General features: G+C 36.6%; 1 protein-coding gene across 8 annotated transcripts in view; it reads right to left on the bottom strand.

The window, feature by feature from the left end:
- LCA5L (lebercilin LCA5 like) overlaps nt 1–21080 on the bottom strand; it is a 58167-nt gene that overhangs the window by 18865 nt on the left and 18222 nt on the right. For all 8 annotated transcript variants that reach the window (XR_013482845.1, XM_078146485.1, XM_078146486.1 and 5 more), the window contains exons 5-6: nt 7994–8505; nt 435–572 (exon numbers count right to left, since the gene is read on the bottom strand). Coding sequence is in view for 7 of the 8 variants with exons in the window: in XM_078146485.1 (XP_078002611.1) it covers nt 435–572; nt 7994–8505 (650 nt within the window). In the remaining variant the exon portion in view is untranslated. The remainder of the gene's footprint in view (nt 1–434; nt 573–7993; nt 8506–21080) is intronic.

Here is a 21080-nt window from a genome sequence, read left to right as displayed (position 1 = left end):
ACTCTTCCTACAGAGGGGCAAATTGGCCCAGGTGTAGATTAAAGGTACCATACTATTCAGTATTGGGACTGCACTCGTGAGTGGCAGATGTACTTGACTAGGTGAGATAGGGAGACCCAGTCTCAAAAATAAAATGAACATTTCAAAAAAAATCCCACTTCAATATCATAAAACCCATACAGTAAAGCCAATGCACTTTACTCAATACAGAACCTTTTAGAATACTCATAGCACATTTCTGTCGACTTTTTGATTAACAAATGATAATGCTTAAGTTAGATCCTCTGCTTGTTGATATCTCAGTACACAAACTTAAAAAATTTAAGAGGCCTCTTCAGTTCACTTATTTAGTCATTTCAAGTAACTAACACTGTTCTATGAAAAGATCTCAATACTGTACATACATATAATAGGCAATATTTTAAAAGGAATACCTTAAGTTTTTGTTGAAGGCATTGTACTTCCATTTGAAGGTTCTTTGTAGCAGTTCTGGCAGTTATAGTCTTTCTGTTTTCAGCAGCTAATTGACGATTAAAGGCATTACTGTTCAATCTCAGCTGTCTTTCTAAGCTCTAAAGACAGAATACATTTTTATGTAAAGTTTTAATTCATAGTGGGACTAGCTATGAAAATGTCAATCTTCATTAAGTCACATCTCTAGCCATTTGAAAAATAATTAAAAAAAAACCCTGGTCGTTCCTCAATTGATAAATGGGCAAAGGACGCAAATAGGCAGTTTTCAGATGAACTAATCTAAACTATCTATAATTATATGACATGGATACACGATTTAAACATAAAGAGTGATACCATAAGCAAATTAAGAGAGCAAGTAATAATTTACCTGTCAGATCTATGAATAAGGGAAGAATTTAGGACCAAACAAGAGATAGAGAGCAATACCAGATATAAAATGGATAATTTTGATTATGTTAAATTAAAATGTTTTTGCACAAACAAAATCAATGCAACCAAGTTTAGAGGGAAAGCAGAAAGAAACAATTTTTACAGCAAATGTCTCTGATAAAGACCTCATTTATCTTATAGAGAACTGAGTCAAATTTATAGCAATACAAGTCATTCCTCAATTGATAAATGGTCAATGATATGAACAGGCAGTTTTCAGACAAAGTAATCAGAACTGTTTATAGTCATATGAAAAAATGTTCTAAATCACTATTGAGTAGAAAAATGCAAATGAAAACAATTCTGAGTTAAAACTTCACAACTATCAGATTAACTAATATGACAGAAAAAGAAAATGATAAATGTTGGAGGGAATGTGGGAAAACTGTGACACTAATAATGCATTGTTGGTGGAGTTGTGAACTGATCCAACCATTATGGAGAGCAATTGGGAACTATGCCCAAAAGGCTATAAAACTTTGTATACCCTTTGACTTAGTACCACTACTAGGTCTGTATCTCAAAGAGATAAAAAAAAGAGAAAAGGACCTACTTTAAAAAAAATTTATTAATTTATTTTGATTTATCAACAATCACTTCCATATGCTTTTGAGTTTAACATTTTTCTACCCCTTCTTCCCCTCCCCCTCCCCAAGATATAGACTTTACATTTACATTCCTATTAAACACATTTTCACATCAGAGAAGTCGTAAGTAAAAATTAAAACCAATAGGAGGAACCATCAGAAAGACAAAACAAAACTCAACAGAAGGTAAAAATAAGTTACAGCGATTCAACTTCCATAGTTCTTTCTTTGGATGTGGACAGCATTTTCCATCCCGAGGCCTCTGGAGATGTCTTAGATTCTTGTAATACTGAGAAGGGTTCAGTTTAACAATATTAGTCATCACATAACGTGGCTGTTATTGTGTACAAAGTCCTCTTGGTTCTGCTCACTCAGCATCAGACCATATAAATCTTTCCAGGTTTTTCTGAAGTCAGCCTGTTCATCATTTCTTATAGCACAATAGTATTCCATTACATTCATATACCACAACTTGCTCAGCCGTTCCCCAATTGATGGGCATCCTCTCAATTTCCAATTCTTTGCCACCACAAAAAGAGCTGCTATGAATATTTTTGTACATGTGGGTCGAAAAGGACCTACTTGTGCAAAAATATTTATAGCAGCTCTCTTTGTGACGGCAAACAATTGGAAATTGAGGGGATGCCCATCAATTGGAGAACAGCTGAAAAAGTTGTGGCATTTGATTGTAATGGAATACTATCGTGCTACAAGAAATTACAAGCAGGCTGATTTCAGAAAAACCTGGAAAGACTTAGATGAACAGATGCAAAGTGAAGTGAGCAGAACCAGGAGAACATTATACATAGTAACAGCAATATTGTACACTGACCAGCTCAGCAATATAATGATCCAAGACAATATCAAAGAACTCATGATGAAAAAATGCTATGCACCTCCAGAGAAAGAACAGATGGAGTCTGAATGGAGATTGGAGCATAGTATTTTTTTTTTTATTTTTGTGTGTTTTTTTCTTTGGGTCTGTGTGTTCTTTCAGAACATGACTAATATGGAAATATGTTTTTCATGACTGCACATGTAAAACCTACATCAAATTGCTTACCATCCCAGGGAGGGGGGAGGTGAGGAAAGAAGAAAAGTTTGAACTCAAGATTTTTTTTTAAACGCATGTTAAAAATTGTCTTTACATGTAATTGGAGGAAAATAAAATATTTTAAAAAATAAAATCATCAACAAGCATTATCTGTAATGGGGATAAGCTAAAAGCCTTCACAATAACATCAGGAGTGAAGCAAGGATGCCCATTATTACCACTATTATTCAATATTGTTCTAGAAATGCTAGCTATAGCAATAAGAGAAGAAAAAGAAATTGAAGGAATTAAAATACGCAATGAGGAAACAAAATTATCACTCTTTGAAGATGATATGATGGTATACTTGGAGAATACTAAAGAATAAAGCTTTGATGATAAAAACTCATCATATGACAAAAACTGCTGGGAAAACTGAAAAAAAAAAAGGTATGGCAGAAATTAGGTACAGACTAGCAACATACACCCTATACCAAAATAAAATCAAAACGGGCACATGATTTAGACATATATTTAAATAAATCCAGGTGTAATAAATTTAATTATTCTGGTCTCAGTTTTAACTGAAATATGTCTCTCCTAATAAGATGCTCATGATGCCAGAGTTTATTCTATTTTTTGACATTAAGACAAAGTGTTAAAAATGCATGGATCAGGTAATTTGTTAATTGTGTGATCTTAAAAGAAGCTACCTCAATTTACCAATCTGTAATGTGGATAAAGATGGTACCTAACATTAATTTGATCATTCATTCTAATAAGAATATTGATAAAGTGGTAAATTCTTTTAAAATCTAGATTCTTTTGGGTTATTGATTCAGTTGTTATGGATTCAACTGTTGCAAGAATGATGTAAATTGCTTGAAACTTCATTTGGAACTGCAATAGATAATGATAATGTTTTACTGTAATTTTAATATAGCAGAAATGTCTTTAAGATTTGAAATACAGACTCCTGAGATCTTATAAGCCCAGTTATTTAGTATACAGTAAGATATTTTAACAATGGCTTATAATCTTTAGCTCTGAATATTTTGAATTGGCCTAACAATGACAGTTCTAAATTTAAACTGGTAAAGCCTTATGTATATCTTTTAATATTTTTACTGTGAGATTCATTTGTTTTATGTGATCTCATTTGGCCTATACATATGTTTCCTTTTTGCTACTTGGGTATTTAATGAAATGTGTTTTGTACTAATTCCTTTCCAACCCATGGGGATTGTGATTTTAAAAGCTATTTGTGATAAATCAAATGATTTTCTATATAATTTGGAAATGCATTTGATTGAATTAATATCATCTGATTAGTATGGAGTTTTGTTTCATGTTTTAAATTCATGATATTGTGACCTACTATAATGTTTCTTAATTTTCTTGTAAATTCTGGGAAACCATTCTATAAGAAATGCTGTTAAGGGAATGGTAATATTATGTCATTGGAGATTTTAATTCCTTTTGGTTTAGATACTGTGAAATTACTAATCGAGTTATCATGTGAAAATAGCATTTAAATGGGTATATTTTAAAAGGGAAAATAATAGTTGATTATTTTTTTTAAAAGGAAAAAGGGAGTGGTCAAAAGATCCTGTATAAATCTTATTTGTAAACCTGCCAGCTTCAGCAAGGTCATGAATCATTATCAATCCTGTGAAAGAATTTGTGTGTTGATTTATTTGGGAACAGGATCCCTCTCCCCCATTACAAACACTCCTTGAATAAGGGGGAAAAATTGAAAAATTTTTTGACTGTTTGTAGTATAGAAATGCTTTATGTGATGATTTGTGGTTATGATAATTTTGAAGTTATATTTGGAATAGTCAATGCTGACGTTACATCTTGAACCAATTTACTTTTAATAAACTCTAGTCATAGAAATATATTTTTGCTTTTTAAAACAAAGTGTTAGTAAACTACCATAATATATTCACTATGTGAATTTATATAATAAAATTGCTTTGCTAAAATCTAATCACTGCTTTTTACTTCAGGTTGAATTTTAAGACATATTTGGGAAAAGGAAATACTAGAAGAAAAGAATGTTAAATACAGCCTTTTGTGTGATTTTTTTTGGAAGGTCTGATAACTTTTTATTTGCTAACTTATTTATTGCAACAATTTGAGAGTATTGAAAACAATTATGTCTAGTCTTACTGTGATTAGTGAGACTTGGCTGTTTGAGGTGAAACCTTTTGGGACTCTGAATTTTCTTTTTGACTTTTGTCTTCAGATTTGTTGTGTCTTTGAGCCAATGTTTTACTACTTTAAGAAAAATGCAAGCAGCTCAATGAAAATGAGATTTGTGATTGACAGCCAGTGGATATCTGCCCCTGGGAAAATGGTTGGGAAGATAACTTTGGGAAGCCTAAAGTAAGCCTCTCTTGACTCAGTTTCCTGTACAAGAAATCCTGGTCAATTCTGAACCTGACTGTGGTATCCATTCATACACTTTCTACTATCACTGCTTGAGATCAAATGGAACTGAGGATACATGGGTTGAGTCATTCTGTGTCCTTGGGCCTGGAGGGACTGGAGGACCAGTACTGCCGGTGCATTAGTGGTCCTAACCTGCTTTTCCCTTTCATAGCAATCTGATCAATGTAGTTATGCTGTGATTTTTATTTTTTATGATGAGTCTTGTTGCTGTGATACTTTAGCACATCTTATTGTTTTCATTCTGAGATTATAGTCAATTCCATACCCTAAACAACTATATAGATGAGTACTTGGGTTTGCCATCTGCTTGTTTACAGTAATTTTTGCTTTAAAAAGCAAAAATATATTCCTATGACTGGAGTCTGTTAAGAGTAAGTTGGTTCAAGATGTAACTTTAGCACTAACTATTCCAAATATAATTTCAAAATTATCATAACCACAAATCATCACATAAAGCATTTCTGTACTATACACAGTCAAAAATTTTTTTTCCAAGTTTCCTCCTCATTCAAGGAGTATTTGTAATTGGGGAGGGGGATCCTGTTCCCAAAATAAGTCAACACACAAATTCTTTCCTAGGGATGATAATGATTCATGATCTTCCTGAGGCAGGTTTACAAATAAGATTTATACCAAGATCTTGTATGTCTGTATTAAATCAGTCATCTGTATTAAAGTCCTTGAATTTTTCAGAATGATATAGGAATAATTAGTTGAGATGCAGCCTTCTGGGTGTCTGAGCAGCTTTTTGAAGGACTGCACTGCTCACCTCCTTGCATGGGGAAGGGGGTAGAAAAGATACCCTAAAAAATTATCTGCTTCACCTAACCTAACACTGTCTTGCTTACCACAGCAGGTGAGGATCCTATTCAGTGGTCAAAACATTAAAAAAATACAAAAACTTTTGCAAAGATGATTCCATTCACCATTAGTACATGAAATGCGTGCATGTTTATGGAGAACATGAAATTCAATAGACCTGAAAGAGGAATGAACAGCTCTTCTTGTGAGAGACAACTCAGCAGGTATCGTATCCAAATAGCAGCCCCGAGTGAAACAAGGCTGGCAAACGAAGGCCAGCTTACTGAAGTCAGAGCTGGATACATATTTTTTGGAGTGGCCACAATGATGGGGAGCACTGTGAAGCTGGCATAAGTTTCGCAATTAAATCTAATCTAGTCAATAAGCTTGTATGCCTCCCAAAAGGAGTGAAAAGCTCATGAAAATGTAATTGCCACTTGCAGGAAAGTGCCATACCATCATCATTAGTGCATATGCTTCCACTGTGACAAAGCCTCATGACGTCTAAGAAAAATTTTATGAAGGCTTGGAGACCCTCCTCATCAACGTGCTGAAAGAAGACAAGCTTGTAATTTTGGTGACTTTAATGCCAGAGTATTCACAGAGTATCACATATAGCAGATAGTCCTTGGGAGAAAGAGAATTGGAAACAGCAACAGGAATGGTTACATACTACTGAAGATTTATGTGTCTCATGACCTTCTCATCGCCAACACTGTGCAGTAAAACTTTGTGGATGCACCTTCACATCAAACATTGGCATTTAATAAACAAGATCATTCTAAAGTGAAAAGATAGACAGGATGTGGGAGTGACAAACGCAATGTGTGGCACAACATGCTGGACTGATCATAGATGTATCCTCTCTAAGCTAAACATTCACATTCAACAAAAAGGGTGGCCCAATGCAAGACAAGAAGACTGAATGTCAACAGATTAGAGTGCTTCTCCAAATGTGAACAGTTTGCTGCTGACTTGGAGGGAAAGTTAAGCCAACACACAGTTGGCAACAATGGAGCAGAAGAGGAGTGAGCACCTTTCAGAGATTTGGTGTATAGCACTGCGTTTATTTATCTGGGCCAGAACACTCACAACCATCAATACTGGTTTGATGAAAATGGTGGGGAAATTCAGAAACTGCTAAATGCGAACACCACAGGGTTTACTAGTAGGACAGTTTGTACATCTCTAAGAAGGCAGCATTTAATTCCATCAAAAATAAATTGTAAGCAAAGCTTAGAGAGATGCAAAATTTCATATGCCTTTAGTAAGGCTAGATTTCTTCCTCTGAGAATCACTTGTTCAAATTCTTAAATCATTTATCATTTAGGGGTATAGTTCTTAGTCTTATCAATTATTAATTTGAATCACTTCCTTAATACAGTTGGCAATGAGACTTTTATTACAGAAACTTGCAAAGATTCTCTCCCCTTCCCCCCGTTAATTATTTCCCCTCTCAACTTAGATACATTATATTTGTTTTCATAAAACCTTATAGAGGGGGGAGGAATTTAAAGCAATTTTTTGTTGGCAGTAGCAGTGGCAAGGATGTGTATTTTGTGGTCTGGAGACATATGCTAAGTAGTTTATCTTTGTCTTTCACCTTCCCCCAACTCAGCCCTTTTCTCTTTCCATTATATCTTTTCCCCTCTTTCTCTCTTAGATGCTCTTAGCTATATGTAAAATATGCTAATGTGTGATTTAATTATTGGATAGAGATTTATGTGCTCTATTAATTTAAAAATGTCTTATATTTTCATCATTGCCCCTCCCCCAATTAAATTGTTTTATTTTGTTGTTTTACTTGTGTAACCATTACTTGATTTTTTTAGATTGTTCAGTGGTTCTAGATAGAAAATAAGTTCCATACTACTGCTTCAGAACAACTTGCATACAAATGAATATCATTCATTGTTCCTTCTCGCCATATGATTTAAACATTAGCATTAGTATCCCTTTTTCTCTCTTTAATCGCTATACTGGCTTCAATATAACTCTTCTTTCACTTTTTGAAACTACCTGGACTTGAAATTTGGACTTTATGGGCTTTACTTATCAGCAAAGCTACAGATACGGTTTCACTATGCCACACTATCTCATATATTATAAAATGCCAAGTACTACTAATATGTAAAAGATATTTTACACAGATTAAAAATCATAGCCATTGTTATACAAAAAAATTTTAAATCATAATTTAAAAACCAACCTGTATTGTTTTGTCATTTGCCTCCATTTTTGTGGTAAGGGCAGATAATTTTTGTGTAAGTTCTTCTCTCTCTGCAAGATTTTTGTCTTCAGAAAGTTTCTGCAATGTTAGCAAGGAATCTTTGGTTTTTAACAATTCACTGTCAGTGTCTCTAAGTTTCCTGGACACATTTCTTTCTTTCTCTTGAGATTTTCTAAGAAGTTGCCTTAGATTTTTTACTTCACTTTGATGTTTAGCCATAAGCTGAGGTAAATTATTTTGTGAATTTTCATATTTTCCTATTGCTTTCAAGTGCCTGAACTGAAGTCGTTTCAACAGTTGGTTTTCTAAGACAGTTGCTTCTAGTTTATGATGAATATCAGCTAATTCATTTTTCAGTTCCTTAATCTTATGAAGCCTTGCTGACATTATGCGATGAGCCGTAGCATCCCTTCTTTGGGTAATGATATTAATTTGAGAAGTTAAAACCGTGTTCCAGTTCTGCAGTTTTTCAGGTGAGATTTCCTTGAATCCTATGTAAACAGATTAGCTAATTACTAACAAAATATATAACACAATACAGTATGTATACGTATATGCATACAATATACATAATTATAGGAGGTTCATATAGGAATTATATACTTCTACATATTTGTGGGAGGTTAAAACTATGTATTAACTAGTTGATCATCCTAAGTCATGAACAAATATACATTATTTACCAAATGGCACATAGAGTCAATCCTTAACATTCATGAATTTAACTTTATTGACTTCCAAGCATTCTCCTATTGTGGTTATACAGTAGAGAAAAAAATGAAAGGCAGGATGCCTTCAAGTTTGTGAAACAGCTGGTATCTTATTAGATGCTTCGCTGGTCTTGTTCACCCTGTTATAAAGACCTCCTGTGAATTTGTTGCATATTTTAATTCTTTGTCTTTAAAACTCAAGTTTTGTGTTGAAATTAGGCCTCCAAAGCATAGTGTAAGTCCTCTGGGTTCTAAGCCCAAGTGTGCAAAGTCAGTGATGCAGCTTCGTGAGAAAATAAAGGTGTTGGATAAACTTGGTGCCAGAATATCTGCAACCATTATCAACTGGCGTAGCCTCAAGGATCTCAAACTGCTCACAAAGCAGATGTAGCTGTTGTATATTTCAAGCTGGTAGGTTCTTCATGATCTCCAGTGCCATCCATCAGCTATGAAGGACAAGAGCGTCAGAAGTGATATTGAGACTTTGCCAGTCTGAGAGTCTTCCGACAGCAGCGACTAAAGTCCCAGCAACCTTCCCCTTGGTTTTCAGAGGGCAGTCAAAGCAGAGAGTTTTGCAGCAGTATAATATATAGTACAATGCTCTTATAATGCTAGTGAACTGACACAGTGGAAGGTAAGATTCAGGTTATAAAATGTTTTAGCTTTAAGAATTTTATTTGCTGTACAGCATTACAGTATTATATATCATATGTTATGAAAAGTGAATATTATCTGAAATCAATGGTTTTTTTTTATTGAAATGTAAGCAAAAAAGGTGCCACAGTTCTAGGGAATTACTAGCCCTTTGGCTGAATCCAAACTGCACAGAACGAATCCCCTTAATAACAGGATTTGTTCTGTAAAACTTGGACTCGATCAAAAGGTCACACTTGAGGACCTAGAAGGCCACATGTGGCCTCGAAGCCACAGGTTCCCCACTTCTAGCTCATGTACCATTGTTGTTGTATCTTACACAATTGCTCAGCTTTACTTAGGTGAGTAAGCCACTTTCAGCTAGGACAGACAGGTAAAATTTTTTATTTTTATTCTGAACTTAACAAACACCAGATAAAATGAGCATTTTCATATACATAGTTAAACAGAAAAAGAGGATTATACATGAAACTGTGGGCCTCTATCATATATAGTTTGCTCTTTAAAGATTATGTTTTTTTCATTTAGCAAAAATCTGCCTTTTCACTCTGCCATTCTGACTCCTGCCCACAATTTAGAACAAAAGAAAAATATCTCCATCCCACCGCCCTCCAGAAACATGTATACTCTTGTCAAACAAATTTTCCCACTGGCCGTATTAAAAAATTTTTTTTTGGTCTCACTCTGCACTGAGTCTTAAAGTCTCTATCAGGAGGTAGGTTTCATCACTGATCCTCTAAAATTGTGGTTGGTTATTATTCTGATCAGAGTTCCTAAATCTTTGAAAGTTATTTGACTTTACTGTATTGCTCACCTAGTTCTGTTCACTTCACTCTATATCAGTTTACACAAGTCTTCCCAGGTTTGTCTGAAACCATACCTTTCATCATTTCTTACATCACAGTAACATCTTATCACATTTATATACCATAAATTGTTCATGTTCAAAGCCATTACCCACTTCATAGGCACTTCTTCGGATTCCCATTCTTTGCTATCTCAAAAAGAGCTTATATTTTTGTATATTTTTAATTGAGAGTGTGTTTTGCTTAGGACTAATCTTTCCTTTAATCTACTCTCCATTTAATTCTTCTTTCCTCTTTCTCACCTTTCCCTTCTATTTCTCTGTTGAATGAAATGTATTTCTCTAGCCAACTCTGTGTGTGTTGTATGTGTGTCTCTGTGTGGGTAAGCGTAGGCACGCCCACGCTTACCTCTTCAGATGAGAGATTCAAGTGTTAGCTGCTTCCCCCATCCCTTCCTCCTTGTCTATACTCTTACTGTGTGAGATAATCTCCCCCAATCTTTTTCCTTCCCTGAGTATCTACTTTGTTCCAATTCCCTTTTCTTTCCATTCTTCTTTTAAAATCATAAAGACATAACAGAACCACACCCAAGCCTTGTCAAATTAAATTTCCTTTTTGACTCCTGATGGTGATAGGGTTCTCATATTTTAATGTAAGTAGTGTTTATACTTTTTAAATCCCTTATCATGCTCATTCATGTTTACAATTTATGTTTCTCTTAACTCTTGCATTTGAAATTCAAAGTTTCGACACACTTTTGGTCTTTTCATCAAGGTTAAGTGATTTGCTTTGTTTGAAGATATTTTAGAGTCTTTCTCTTCTTCTGAGTTTGTGATTTGACTGTCCTGGACACCATAATAGCTTTTTATGATGGGATTCCTTTGGTGTTTGCTCATTCTTCCAGTTTGCTTGCTGATTTCAAACTTGATGTCAGGGCTAGAGTCTGTGAACTTCTAAAGGTCTAGACTGGTCCTACTGCTGCTTTCTTGGAGTATTGAGTATTGTTTCATTCCAGAATCTCAGGGAAAGGCTACGAACCTACAAGTTTTTAGAACTCCCAAAGTGGTTTGATCCAGGGCAAAGTCTAATTGCTGCTTCCTTAGTTTAAGCTCTGCTAGTTCCTGACCAGTTTTGAGCATCAGGGAGACTGCTGCTGGACTCTGCCACTCTTAGCTAGCTGGGGAGTTCTGTTCGTTCAGAGTGACAGAACTGCAGGCTCTTCTTCAGACTGTGATTCCTGCCTTGTTTATTCCTCTGAAGCCTTTAGACTGGGATAAAAGCTGGGACTGAGGCCTCACTAGCTACTGGAGTCTGAACCACACAGCTACTGTTTGCATTTGAATCTGTTCCTGAGAGAACTGTGGGAATTATATGAACTAAATTGACTCCATCTTTTGACTCAATTCTGGATCTAGCTCAGTTCCCTTTCTACTCAATTAAAGATCTCGTCCAGTTTTTGGCTTATGAGAAAACTTTATTCAATTATAGCAATTGTGAGAAAACTTTACTGCATTGTTTGAATCTCACCCTGAATGGCTAGGAAGATGGACTACCTCTATCTGTTGCTTAGAGACAAAAGTCAGATTATGCTGACCAGAAATCCAGTCAGGTTTGAAGATTGATACAAGGAGTTTTCTTACAATAATATCTCAAGCAACCCATATGTCTTGTCTGAAAACTTACCCCATATTGACCAATCAGTTACTGTTTCCTTGTTTGATTAAATACAAACACTTGGAGTGCGGAGTGGGATACCTATTTTTCTGATTTCAGGGAACTGCATTTTTTGTTTGCCCTTTCCCTCTCAACTTGGAAAGCTCCTAATCTTTCCTCCAATTAGAAATCAGATTACCCAAATGTGTACCTAGGTTTATTTCCCGTCAATTGTTTTCCTTTAATGCACTAAAATCTGTCTATCCCCGTATTTGGGGTCCAGTGCCAACTTGAGGATGCTCTGTCCTGACTTTTTGTGCAATTGGCATGCATTGTTTAATAAATTGATATGCTCAGAAGCTCAAACCTTTGGTTCTTCTGTTATTTCAGATTTCACTGTCACACTCCTCTATTGTTATATAGCCTACGGTCTGTGGCTGCTCCCTACTTCAGAATGCCACCCCTGGGTGCAGATCTCCTCAGTTTCACTCTGTATTTGTAACACAGGGCTGGGTAGTTGCCAAAAAAGCTACTAGTTGGCACCTGTTCTTGCATCCTACATGCCATGCCTCAGTATGGGGCCTCCCCTTGCTATAGTGCACAATCTTTCCCTGAACACTGCAGTGCTCTGTGGGCAATGTGATCCTAGTCAGAAGTTGTCCCCAGTGTCAACAGTCCTCTTTGGAAAAGTACTAACAACTGTTTGTGTATTTGTGTTTGTGGACAAGGGAGGAATCAGAGAAAGGCTCATGGAAGAGGCTGCACTAGAACTGAACCCTGAAAGATTAAGATTCTGAGAGATAGAGATAAGGAGGGAATGTATTCTCCACTGGGGGTGGGATGGAATATAATTTGTATAGAAGAAGGAATATTATGTTTGATATGTAGAGTGTCTAAAGAAAAATAATGCTAAATAAGTTTTGAAAGGTAAGTTGTAGCCCGATTATGAAGGGCCCTAAATGCCAGGCTGAGAAGCTCGTATTTTGTGCTAGAAACAATAAGGAGGTACCGAAGATTTTGGTAGCTGTGTGGAAGCTGTCAATTAGAAGGCCAGGAGAGTAGTCTAAGTGAAAGATGATGAACTAGGGTTGGCTGCATGAGTGGAAAGAAAGATCAATGTTTTTGAGGTAGGGTCAGAAGGCCTTGGCAACCAGTAAGATATGGGCATGGTGTGGGTAGAGTCAAGTATTACATCAGGGTTACAAAAAATAGTGACTAAGAAGTTGATGCTATCAATGAAAATAAGGAAATTTGGAAGAGGCAAAAGTATAGGGAGGAGATAATAAGTTCCATTTTCATATGTTGATGGTACATCTAGGAGGATAAGACCAGCAGGAAGTGGATAATTCAGAGATAAGATTGGGGCCAGATATATAGATTTCTAGTCATCTGAATAAAGATAAATAATAGGCTATGCCAGTGAACGAGATTAATCGCTCATATGCATATCCATATATGTGTATTTATAAATATATTTATATATATACATATCTATATATATGTGTATGAAATACATAATACATATATGGGGGAAAATGAAAAGGAGAGAGAAGGGGAGAGAGCTAGAGACAGACAGAGAGACAGAGAGAGAGAAAGGAGAATAGTCATTATGTTTATACTTCATATCTTTATTAGACTATAAATAAACTTGATGAAAGCATGAATTACAGAATCACAGAATCTTAATTGGAAGGGACCTGAGATGCCATTTAATCCAACTTATATCCTTAAAAGAATTCTTTCTACAACATGCCCCCAAAGTAGTTTAATTGTTGCAGCATTCCCTAACAGTATTTGTAATGTAGTAGTTACAAAAATATTTGAGTTGAATTTTAAAAAAATACTTCTATTGAGGTTTTCTGTTTTTTAATCATTATAATTATCCTCAATATCCTTCCCTGTCTCTCCCAGAGAGCTATCTCATATAATAGTTTTTTGAAGACAAAAAATAGGGAAGAAAAATTAAAGGAAAAAACCAGTACAACTGATCAATACATTGAAAAAGTCTAAAAACACGAGCAATATATAATGTGCAACATAAGACCTCTCAACCCCCACAAAGGAGCATGTTGGGGGCATTCATTCATACCTGTTCATTCCACTCAAGCTTTAACTTTATAATTTTGTTACATTCACTTTTGTGTGTGTGTGTGTGTGTGTGTGTGTGTGTGTGTGTGTGTGTGTGGTTGTTCTTTCCATTTACATTGGAGTTGTGTATATTATTTTCTTGGTTCTGTTTACTTCATCTGCATCAGTTCAGGTAGAACTTTCCATGCTTGTATTCATCACATTCATAATTTCTTAAGTACATTAATATTTCCATTATATTCATGTACCATAATTTGTTTAGCTGCTCCCCAATCAATGGGTACCTACTTTGTTTACGATACTTTGCTATCACAAAACATACTGTTATAAATGTTCTGAGGCATATTGGTGTATATTTGTATCAATGGCTTCCTGGGATCATTAGCCAAGTAATGGAATCTCTGGGATGAGGGGCATGGAAATTTTAGTTACTTTGTATAATTTAGAATTATTTTCCAAAATGGTTGTATCACTTCATAGCTCCATGAACAATGTATTAGTGTGTATAACATCCCACAACCCATTCCAACATTGACTATTGCCATTTTTCTTCTAAATTGTATTTTATTATTTCCAATTATGTGTAAAGACAATTTTTAACATTCATTTTAAATAAAATTTTGAATTTTAAACTTTCTCTCTCTCTCTCCTTTATCTCCCTCCTTCCTAAGATGGCCAGCAATTTGATATAGATTATATATGTGCAATCATGTAAAACATATATCCATATTAATCATATTGTGAAAGAAGAAACAGAACAAAGTAAAAAGCTAAGAAAAAAGTGAAAATAATATGCTTCAACATGCATTCAGATTCTATCAGTTTTTCTTTGGATAAAGATAGCATTTTCCATCATGAGTCTCTTGGAATTACCTTGGATCATTGTATTGTTGAGAAGAGCTAAGTCAATCATATTGGTCATCTCACAGTGTTGCTGTTATTGTGTACAATATTCTCCCACTCTTGTTCACTTTACTTTGTATTAGCTCATGTAAGTCTTTCTAGGTTTTTTCTGAAATCTGCCTGCTCCTCATTTCTTATAGCACAATAGTATTCCATTATATTAATATACCATAACTTGTTTAGCTGTTCCTCAATTGATGGGCATCCCCTCAATTTCCAATTCTTTGTCACTACAAAAAGAACTGCTATAAATATTTTTGTACATGTAGGTCTTTTTCTCATTTTTATGATCTCTCACTATTGCCATTTTTTATTTATCATTTTTGAAAAATTGTAGGGTTGATTTGACTTGCATTTCTCTTAGCTTCAGTGATCCAGAACATCCATTCATGTGGTTTTGAATACATTCCAGTTCTTATTTTGAGCTCTGTTTCTTCATATCCTTTGACCAATTTTCCATCTTCTTACACCTTATTCCCCAACATTTATTCCAGTCAAGTGACATTGACCTTCTGGATGTTCCACTAACAAGATACTCCATCTTGTGGATCTGGGTATTCTCTCTGGCTATCCTCCACTCCAACCACTGATCTCTCTGGCTTCCTGTAAGTCTCAACTAAAATCTCACCTTCTACAGGAAACCTTCCTCAATTCCAATGAGAGTAAGGTTCAAGTGCTCTTCTGTCCACCTCTCCCATCTTCCCCTCCACTGTAAAAGCTCTTTTTTGTGAGCTAACCTACCCTATTCCATCTCTTTCTTTCACCTTTTCCTTTCTCACCCCTTAATTTAATTTTTTTAGATATCATCCCATAATAGTCAACTTACATTCATGTCCTCTATCTATGCATACTTCTTCCAGCTGCCTGAATCATAAGAAAGTTCTTAGGAGTTACAAATATCATCTTCTCCATGTAGGAATGTAAGCAGTTTAACCTTATTGAATCCCTTATGATTTCTCTTTCCTAGTTACTTTTTTATACTTCTCTTGAGTCTTGAATTTGAGAGTCAGATTTTCTATTCAGCTCTGGTCTTCTTATCATGAATGCTTGAAAGTCCTCCATTTCATTGATTGTCCATTTTTCCTCCTGGATTTTTATACTCAATCTCACTAGGTGATTCTTGATTGTAATCCTAGCTAGCTGTTTTGCCTTCTGGAAATGTCATATTCCAAGTTCCCTAATCCTTTAATGGAGAAGCTGCTAAATCTTGTGTTCATCTGACTGTGGCTTCACAGTATTTGAACTGGTTCTTTCTGGCTGCTTGCAATATTTTCTCCATGACCTGGGAGTTCTGGAATTTGGCTACAATATTCCTGGGAGTTTTCATTTTGAGATCTCTTTTAGGAGGTGACTGGTGGATTCTTTCAATTTCTATTTCACCCTCAGGTTCTACAATATCAGGGTAGTTTTCTTTGATAACTTCTTGGAAGATGACATCTAGGCTCTTTTTTTTTTTTTAATCATGGCTTCTAGGTAGTCCAATAATTCCTAGATGAACTCTCCTGGAACTGTTTTTCAGGTCAGTTGTTTTTGCTTTGAGATATTTCACATTTTCTTCTATTTTTTCATTATTTGATTTTGTTTTATTACTTCTTAATGTCTTATGGAATTATTTGTTTCTACTTGCCCAGTTCTAATTTTTATGAAACTATTTTCTTCAGTGAGCTTTTGTACCTGCTTTTCCATGTGGCCAATTCTGCTTTTTAAGGAGTTCTTATCTTTACTGGATTTTTGTGCCCTTTTACCATTTGGCCCATTCTGTTTTTTAAGGTGTTATTTTCTTTGGTATTTTTTTTTGTGCCCCCTTTACCAAGCTCTTGACTATATTTTTCACGATTTCCTTGCATCACTGTCATTTTTTTACCTCTGAATTTCTCCTCTACCTCTCTTGATTTTTAAACTCCCTTTTGAGCTCTTCCAGGAATTCTTTTTTAGGCTTGAGAGCAATTCAAATTTTTTATTCGAGGCTTTGGATATAGCAGTTTTGACTTTGTTGTCTTCTTCTGAGTTTGTGTTTTGAACTTCCTTGTCACCATAGTAACTTTCTACAGTCAGGTTCTTTTTTTTTTTGTTATTGTTTGCTCATTTTCCAGCCTATTTCTTGACTTTTAACTTTATGTTAAAGTGGGGCTCTGCTCCTGGGATGGAAGGAGCACTGTCCCAAGCTTCAGGTTTTTTTGTTTTCAGACCTAGTTTTGGTGTCTGCAAGTTTTCAATTCTTCCAAGGTGGTATAATTGAAGGAGAGATGTGTTTACTACTCTCCTGGCCTGTGCTCAGGTCTGTAAGCAACCACAGGGTCCCTTCCCCTGCAGCCATAAGCTCTGGTAGGCTAGTGCTCCTCTTCACCCTGGGACTGCAACCTGGATCTATGTATGGACAATGCAACACAATCCTGAAACCAATGCCAGCAAAGGGACCCCTGTAATCTCCTTCTTGACCAGATGACCAACACCTTTACTCTCTGTAGGCTGAAAGCTCTCAAATCCACTGCTGCCAAATCAGTTGCCCCCAAGGCCTTCAGCTGGCTTGCTAAGGCCTGCTACTGTATTGCTGGGGTATTGCCTGCACTGGACTGTACTCCACCCTCACCTTGGGGCCACAGACCTTTCCTGATGACCTTTTAGGTTGTCTTGGGCTGGTAAATTGTTTCACTGCATCCTTTTATGCCTTCTGCCACCCTAGAATTCATTTTGAAGTATTAAAGTTGTTTGGAGGGGAATTTGGGAGAGTTCAGGTGAGTCCCTGCCTTTTCCCCACTGTCTTGGCTCTGCTCTCTGATAAAAGCTATTTTTAAAAAAGCAAAATACCTACTCCACAACTAAGGGTGTTTCTAATCCGCACGAGGTTGAGCCAATTAATTCATTCTCAATTGCTGAGATCTAAGGAGATATTTTTTTTAGCCAGGTGCCAATAGGCATCTCCACAATCTTAGGACAAAGACATAATCAGAGTCCAAAACAGAGGCTCACCTCCTTATAAACACATCAAGTTGATCAGGTTCCCCAATTAACTCCTTACAGAATATAAAAACAACAGGAAAGAAGCTGAAGGAAAGGAGGACTAATGGAACAAATCTGTCTGCCAGTACTATCTATGGGAAAATAGGTTCCAAATTCTTTTTCTCTTTTTTTCCTCCCTTCCTTTTCTTCCCCTTTCTTCCCTCTCTCCCTTCCTCCCTCATTTGCTTCTTTCCTTCCTCCCTTCCTTCTCTCCATTCACTTCTCTCTCCCTGACCCCACATCAACAAGCATTTATGAAGCGCCTACCATGTGCTAAGTGCTGAGTATACAAAAGAAGGAAAAAACCAAAATGAAATAAAATAAAACAATCCCTGCTCTCAAGGAGCTCACAGTGTCATGGAGGAGATGACATACAAACAACTTGGACAAACAAGAAATATTCAGCATAAACTAGAGATAATCTTAGAAGGAAAGCACTGAGATTAAAGAGGAACAAGAAAGGATTCTTGCAGGTTGGTTTAGACATGACAGAAGCCAGGGAAACAAGGAGATAAGAGATCAAAAGCATGGGGAACAGCCAATGAAAATGCATGGAGTCAAGAGATGAAGTGTCTTGTTCAAGGAACAGATAGAAGACCAGTGTTACTGAATTGTTGAATACATGGAGGGAGCAAGGTATTAGAAGACTGGATAGATAGGAAGGGGCTGGCTTATGAAGGGCTTTAAAAGCCAAAGGATTTTATATTTGCTCCTAGAGGTCTTAGGGAACCACTGGAGGTTACTGAATGGTGTTGGGATATTTGTGATATGCTTAGAGTTTCATGTTAAAAAGATCACCTTGATAGCTGAGTGGAGGTTGGAATGGAGTAGGTAGTTTTGAGGCAAGGAGACCAACCAGGAGGATATTGCAATACTACAGGTGTGAGAACATAAAGGCCTACAACAGGGTGGTGGCAGTATTAGCGGAGAGAGGAGGGTATATAATGAGATGTTGTAGTGGTAGAATTGATAGAACTTGGCAACTAATGGGGGATGAGAGAATGAGGAGTCAAGGATAACACCTAGATTGGGAGTCTGGGTGACGTGGGAGGATGGTGGTACCCTCCACAGTAATAGAGAAGTTAGGAAGAGGGGGGAGTTTTGGGGGAAAGACAAGTTTAGTTTTGGACATATTGAGTTTAAGATGTCTAAGAGACATATCTTAAGATCCAGTTTGAGATATTCAATAGGCAAGTGGAGATCAAGAGAGAGTTTAGGGCTGTACAAGTAGATCTCAGAATCACCTACAAAGAGAAAGAAGACAATTGAAACCATGGTTGCTGATTAGATCACCCAGTTAAATGATATAGAGGAAGAAGAGAAGAGGGCCCAGGACAGAGCCTTGAGGAAAATTCAGGAAGATTCAGCAAAGGAGATTGAGAAGGAGCAGTTGCACACGTAGTAGAACCAGGGGAGAGTAGTGTGACAAAAAATCTAGAGAGAAGACAGTATCAAGAAGAAGGTGATTGACAATGCAAAACGCTGCAGAGAGGTCAAGAAGGCTGAGGACTGAGAAAAGGCAATTAGATTTGGTTTAATCAGAGATCATTGGTAACTCTGGAGAAGGTAGATTCAGTTGAATAATGCAAACTCTAGAGAGTGAAAGGAAATTAAGTAGAGGCACCACTAGTGGAAGGTCTTCTCAAGGAGTTTAGCCATAAAAGGGAGGAGAGATATTGGGCAATTTGGAGAGAAGGGCCTACTGAGTGTTTTTTGAGGAGGGAGAAGATATGAGAATGCTTGTGGGCAGTAGGACAGTAAGACAACAAATAGGGAAAGCTTGAAGATAAAGTGAGAGAGTAAGAATGATAGAAGGGACAATCTGCTGGAGAAGATGAAATGGAATAGGACCACTTGTATATCTATATGGGTTTGCCTTGGCAAGAAGAGCCTCCTTTGCATGTGAGATGAGTCACACAGGAGACAGTAGGAAAGGGCATATGTATGATATGAAATGAGGAGGGGAGAGGAAGGAACTCTCAGCATGGCCTCAATTTTTTTAGGGAAATGTGAGGCAAGGTTCTTAGCTGAGAGGGTCAAGGAAGGGGCAGCCATGGGAGGTCTAAGGAGGGATGAATAGGTTTTGAAAAGCCATAATGATGAATGTGATAGTGAATCTATAAGGGAAATGTAAAAAGAATTGCTTTGTTTCAGTGAGAGTCCAGTTGAGATTATCTAACATAAATTTGTAGTGATCATGCAGTCAACATGGCTTTATGATTTTCTCCAGTTTTATTTAGCAGCAGGTATTTAGAAACAAAGGCAGTACTATGGGAGTAATCCAAGGATGAGACTTAGTAGGGCAAGATTGATAATAAGGGGGCAAGGGACTCAAAAGAAGAAGACAGGGTAGAATTGAAATGGTTCACCAAGGGGTCAAGATGGTGAAGGGGGAAAAGCCTAGCCAGCACAGTGCTCTGGAGAAACAGACACAGAAATATAGAGGTGTTAGACACTCCTAAGAGGAGTAAGAAGGAAGAGGAAACCTTATATGTCCTTAGCACAATGGCCTAAGGGAAAACTGAGGGGTGGAAGGATTAGAAGTCACAGTGTGGACCAAGGACAAGGTTAGGGGATATAAGGCAGAATGAGATACAGAATAATAACAGACTGTGATCAGTTAAGGGAATTTCAGAGCTCATGGACTAGAAGTGGGATGCTTGTGGGTGATAAATTCAAGGATACCAACCATCTCTGTGTGCAGCTGAGGAGGGGTGGTCATGGGAAATGAGTATTTCAAGGAACTGCAATTCAAAACTGTTAGGGTATTTAAGGAAGTATCACTACATATGTTGAGATTCTCTAGCATGAAAGTAGAAGTTGGTGAGGAGAGAAAGTCAGTGAATCAGGCACTCTAATTTGTTAAGGAAGGAAGGAAAATACCCTGGAGTTTGATAGATAACAACCATGAGAATCTTGATTTGGTGGTAAGTATAAATTGAATTAACCTAAAAACAGGAGTGATGGTAATAGAGGGAGAGCCTGGAAGTGGCAATGGCAAGCAAGGAGTATTCTAACTCTCCTCAACCAAGACTTGTGAGTCAAGGGGCATTAGTTAAAGTGAAACCAGTGCTTGGAAAGGGTACCAGGGAAGCTTTGTCATCAAGAGGGGGCCAGTGGGTGCAAGAAGATTTAGGAAGAAAGAAAAGGAAATGGTTTAAGATGAAACTTAGTTTTTAACCTATGGAACAGGCATTCCAGAAAGCACATTGGAACAGGTGGGTAGTTTTAGAGTGAGATTTTGGGGGAGTT

The sequence above is a fragment of the Phascolarctos cinereus genome, unplaced genomic scaffold (assembly GCF_003287225.1).
Source record: "Phascolarctos cinereus isolate Bilbo 61053 unplaced genomic scaffold, phaCin_HiC Scaffold_726;HRSCAF=1367, whole genome shotgun sequence".
In the NCBI taxonomy this organism is placed as follows: domain Eukaryota; kingdom Metazoa; phylum Chordata; class Mammalia; order Diprotodontia; family Phascolarctidae; genus Phascolarctos; species Phascolarctos cinereus.
Note: the sequence above shows the minus strand (reverse complement) of the source record. Positions and strands in the feature narration are given on the sequence as shown.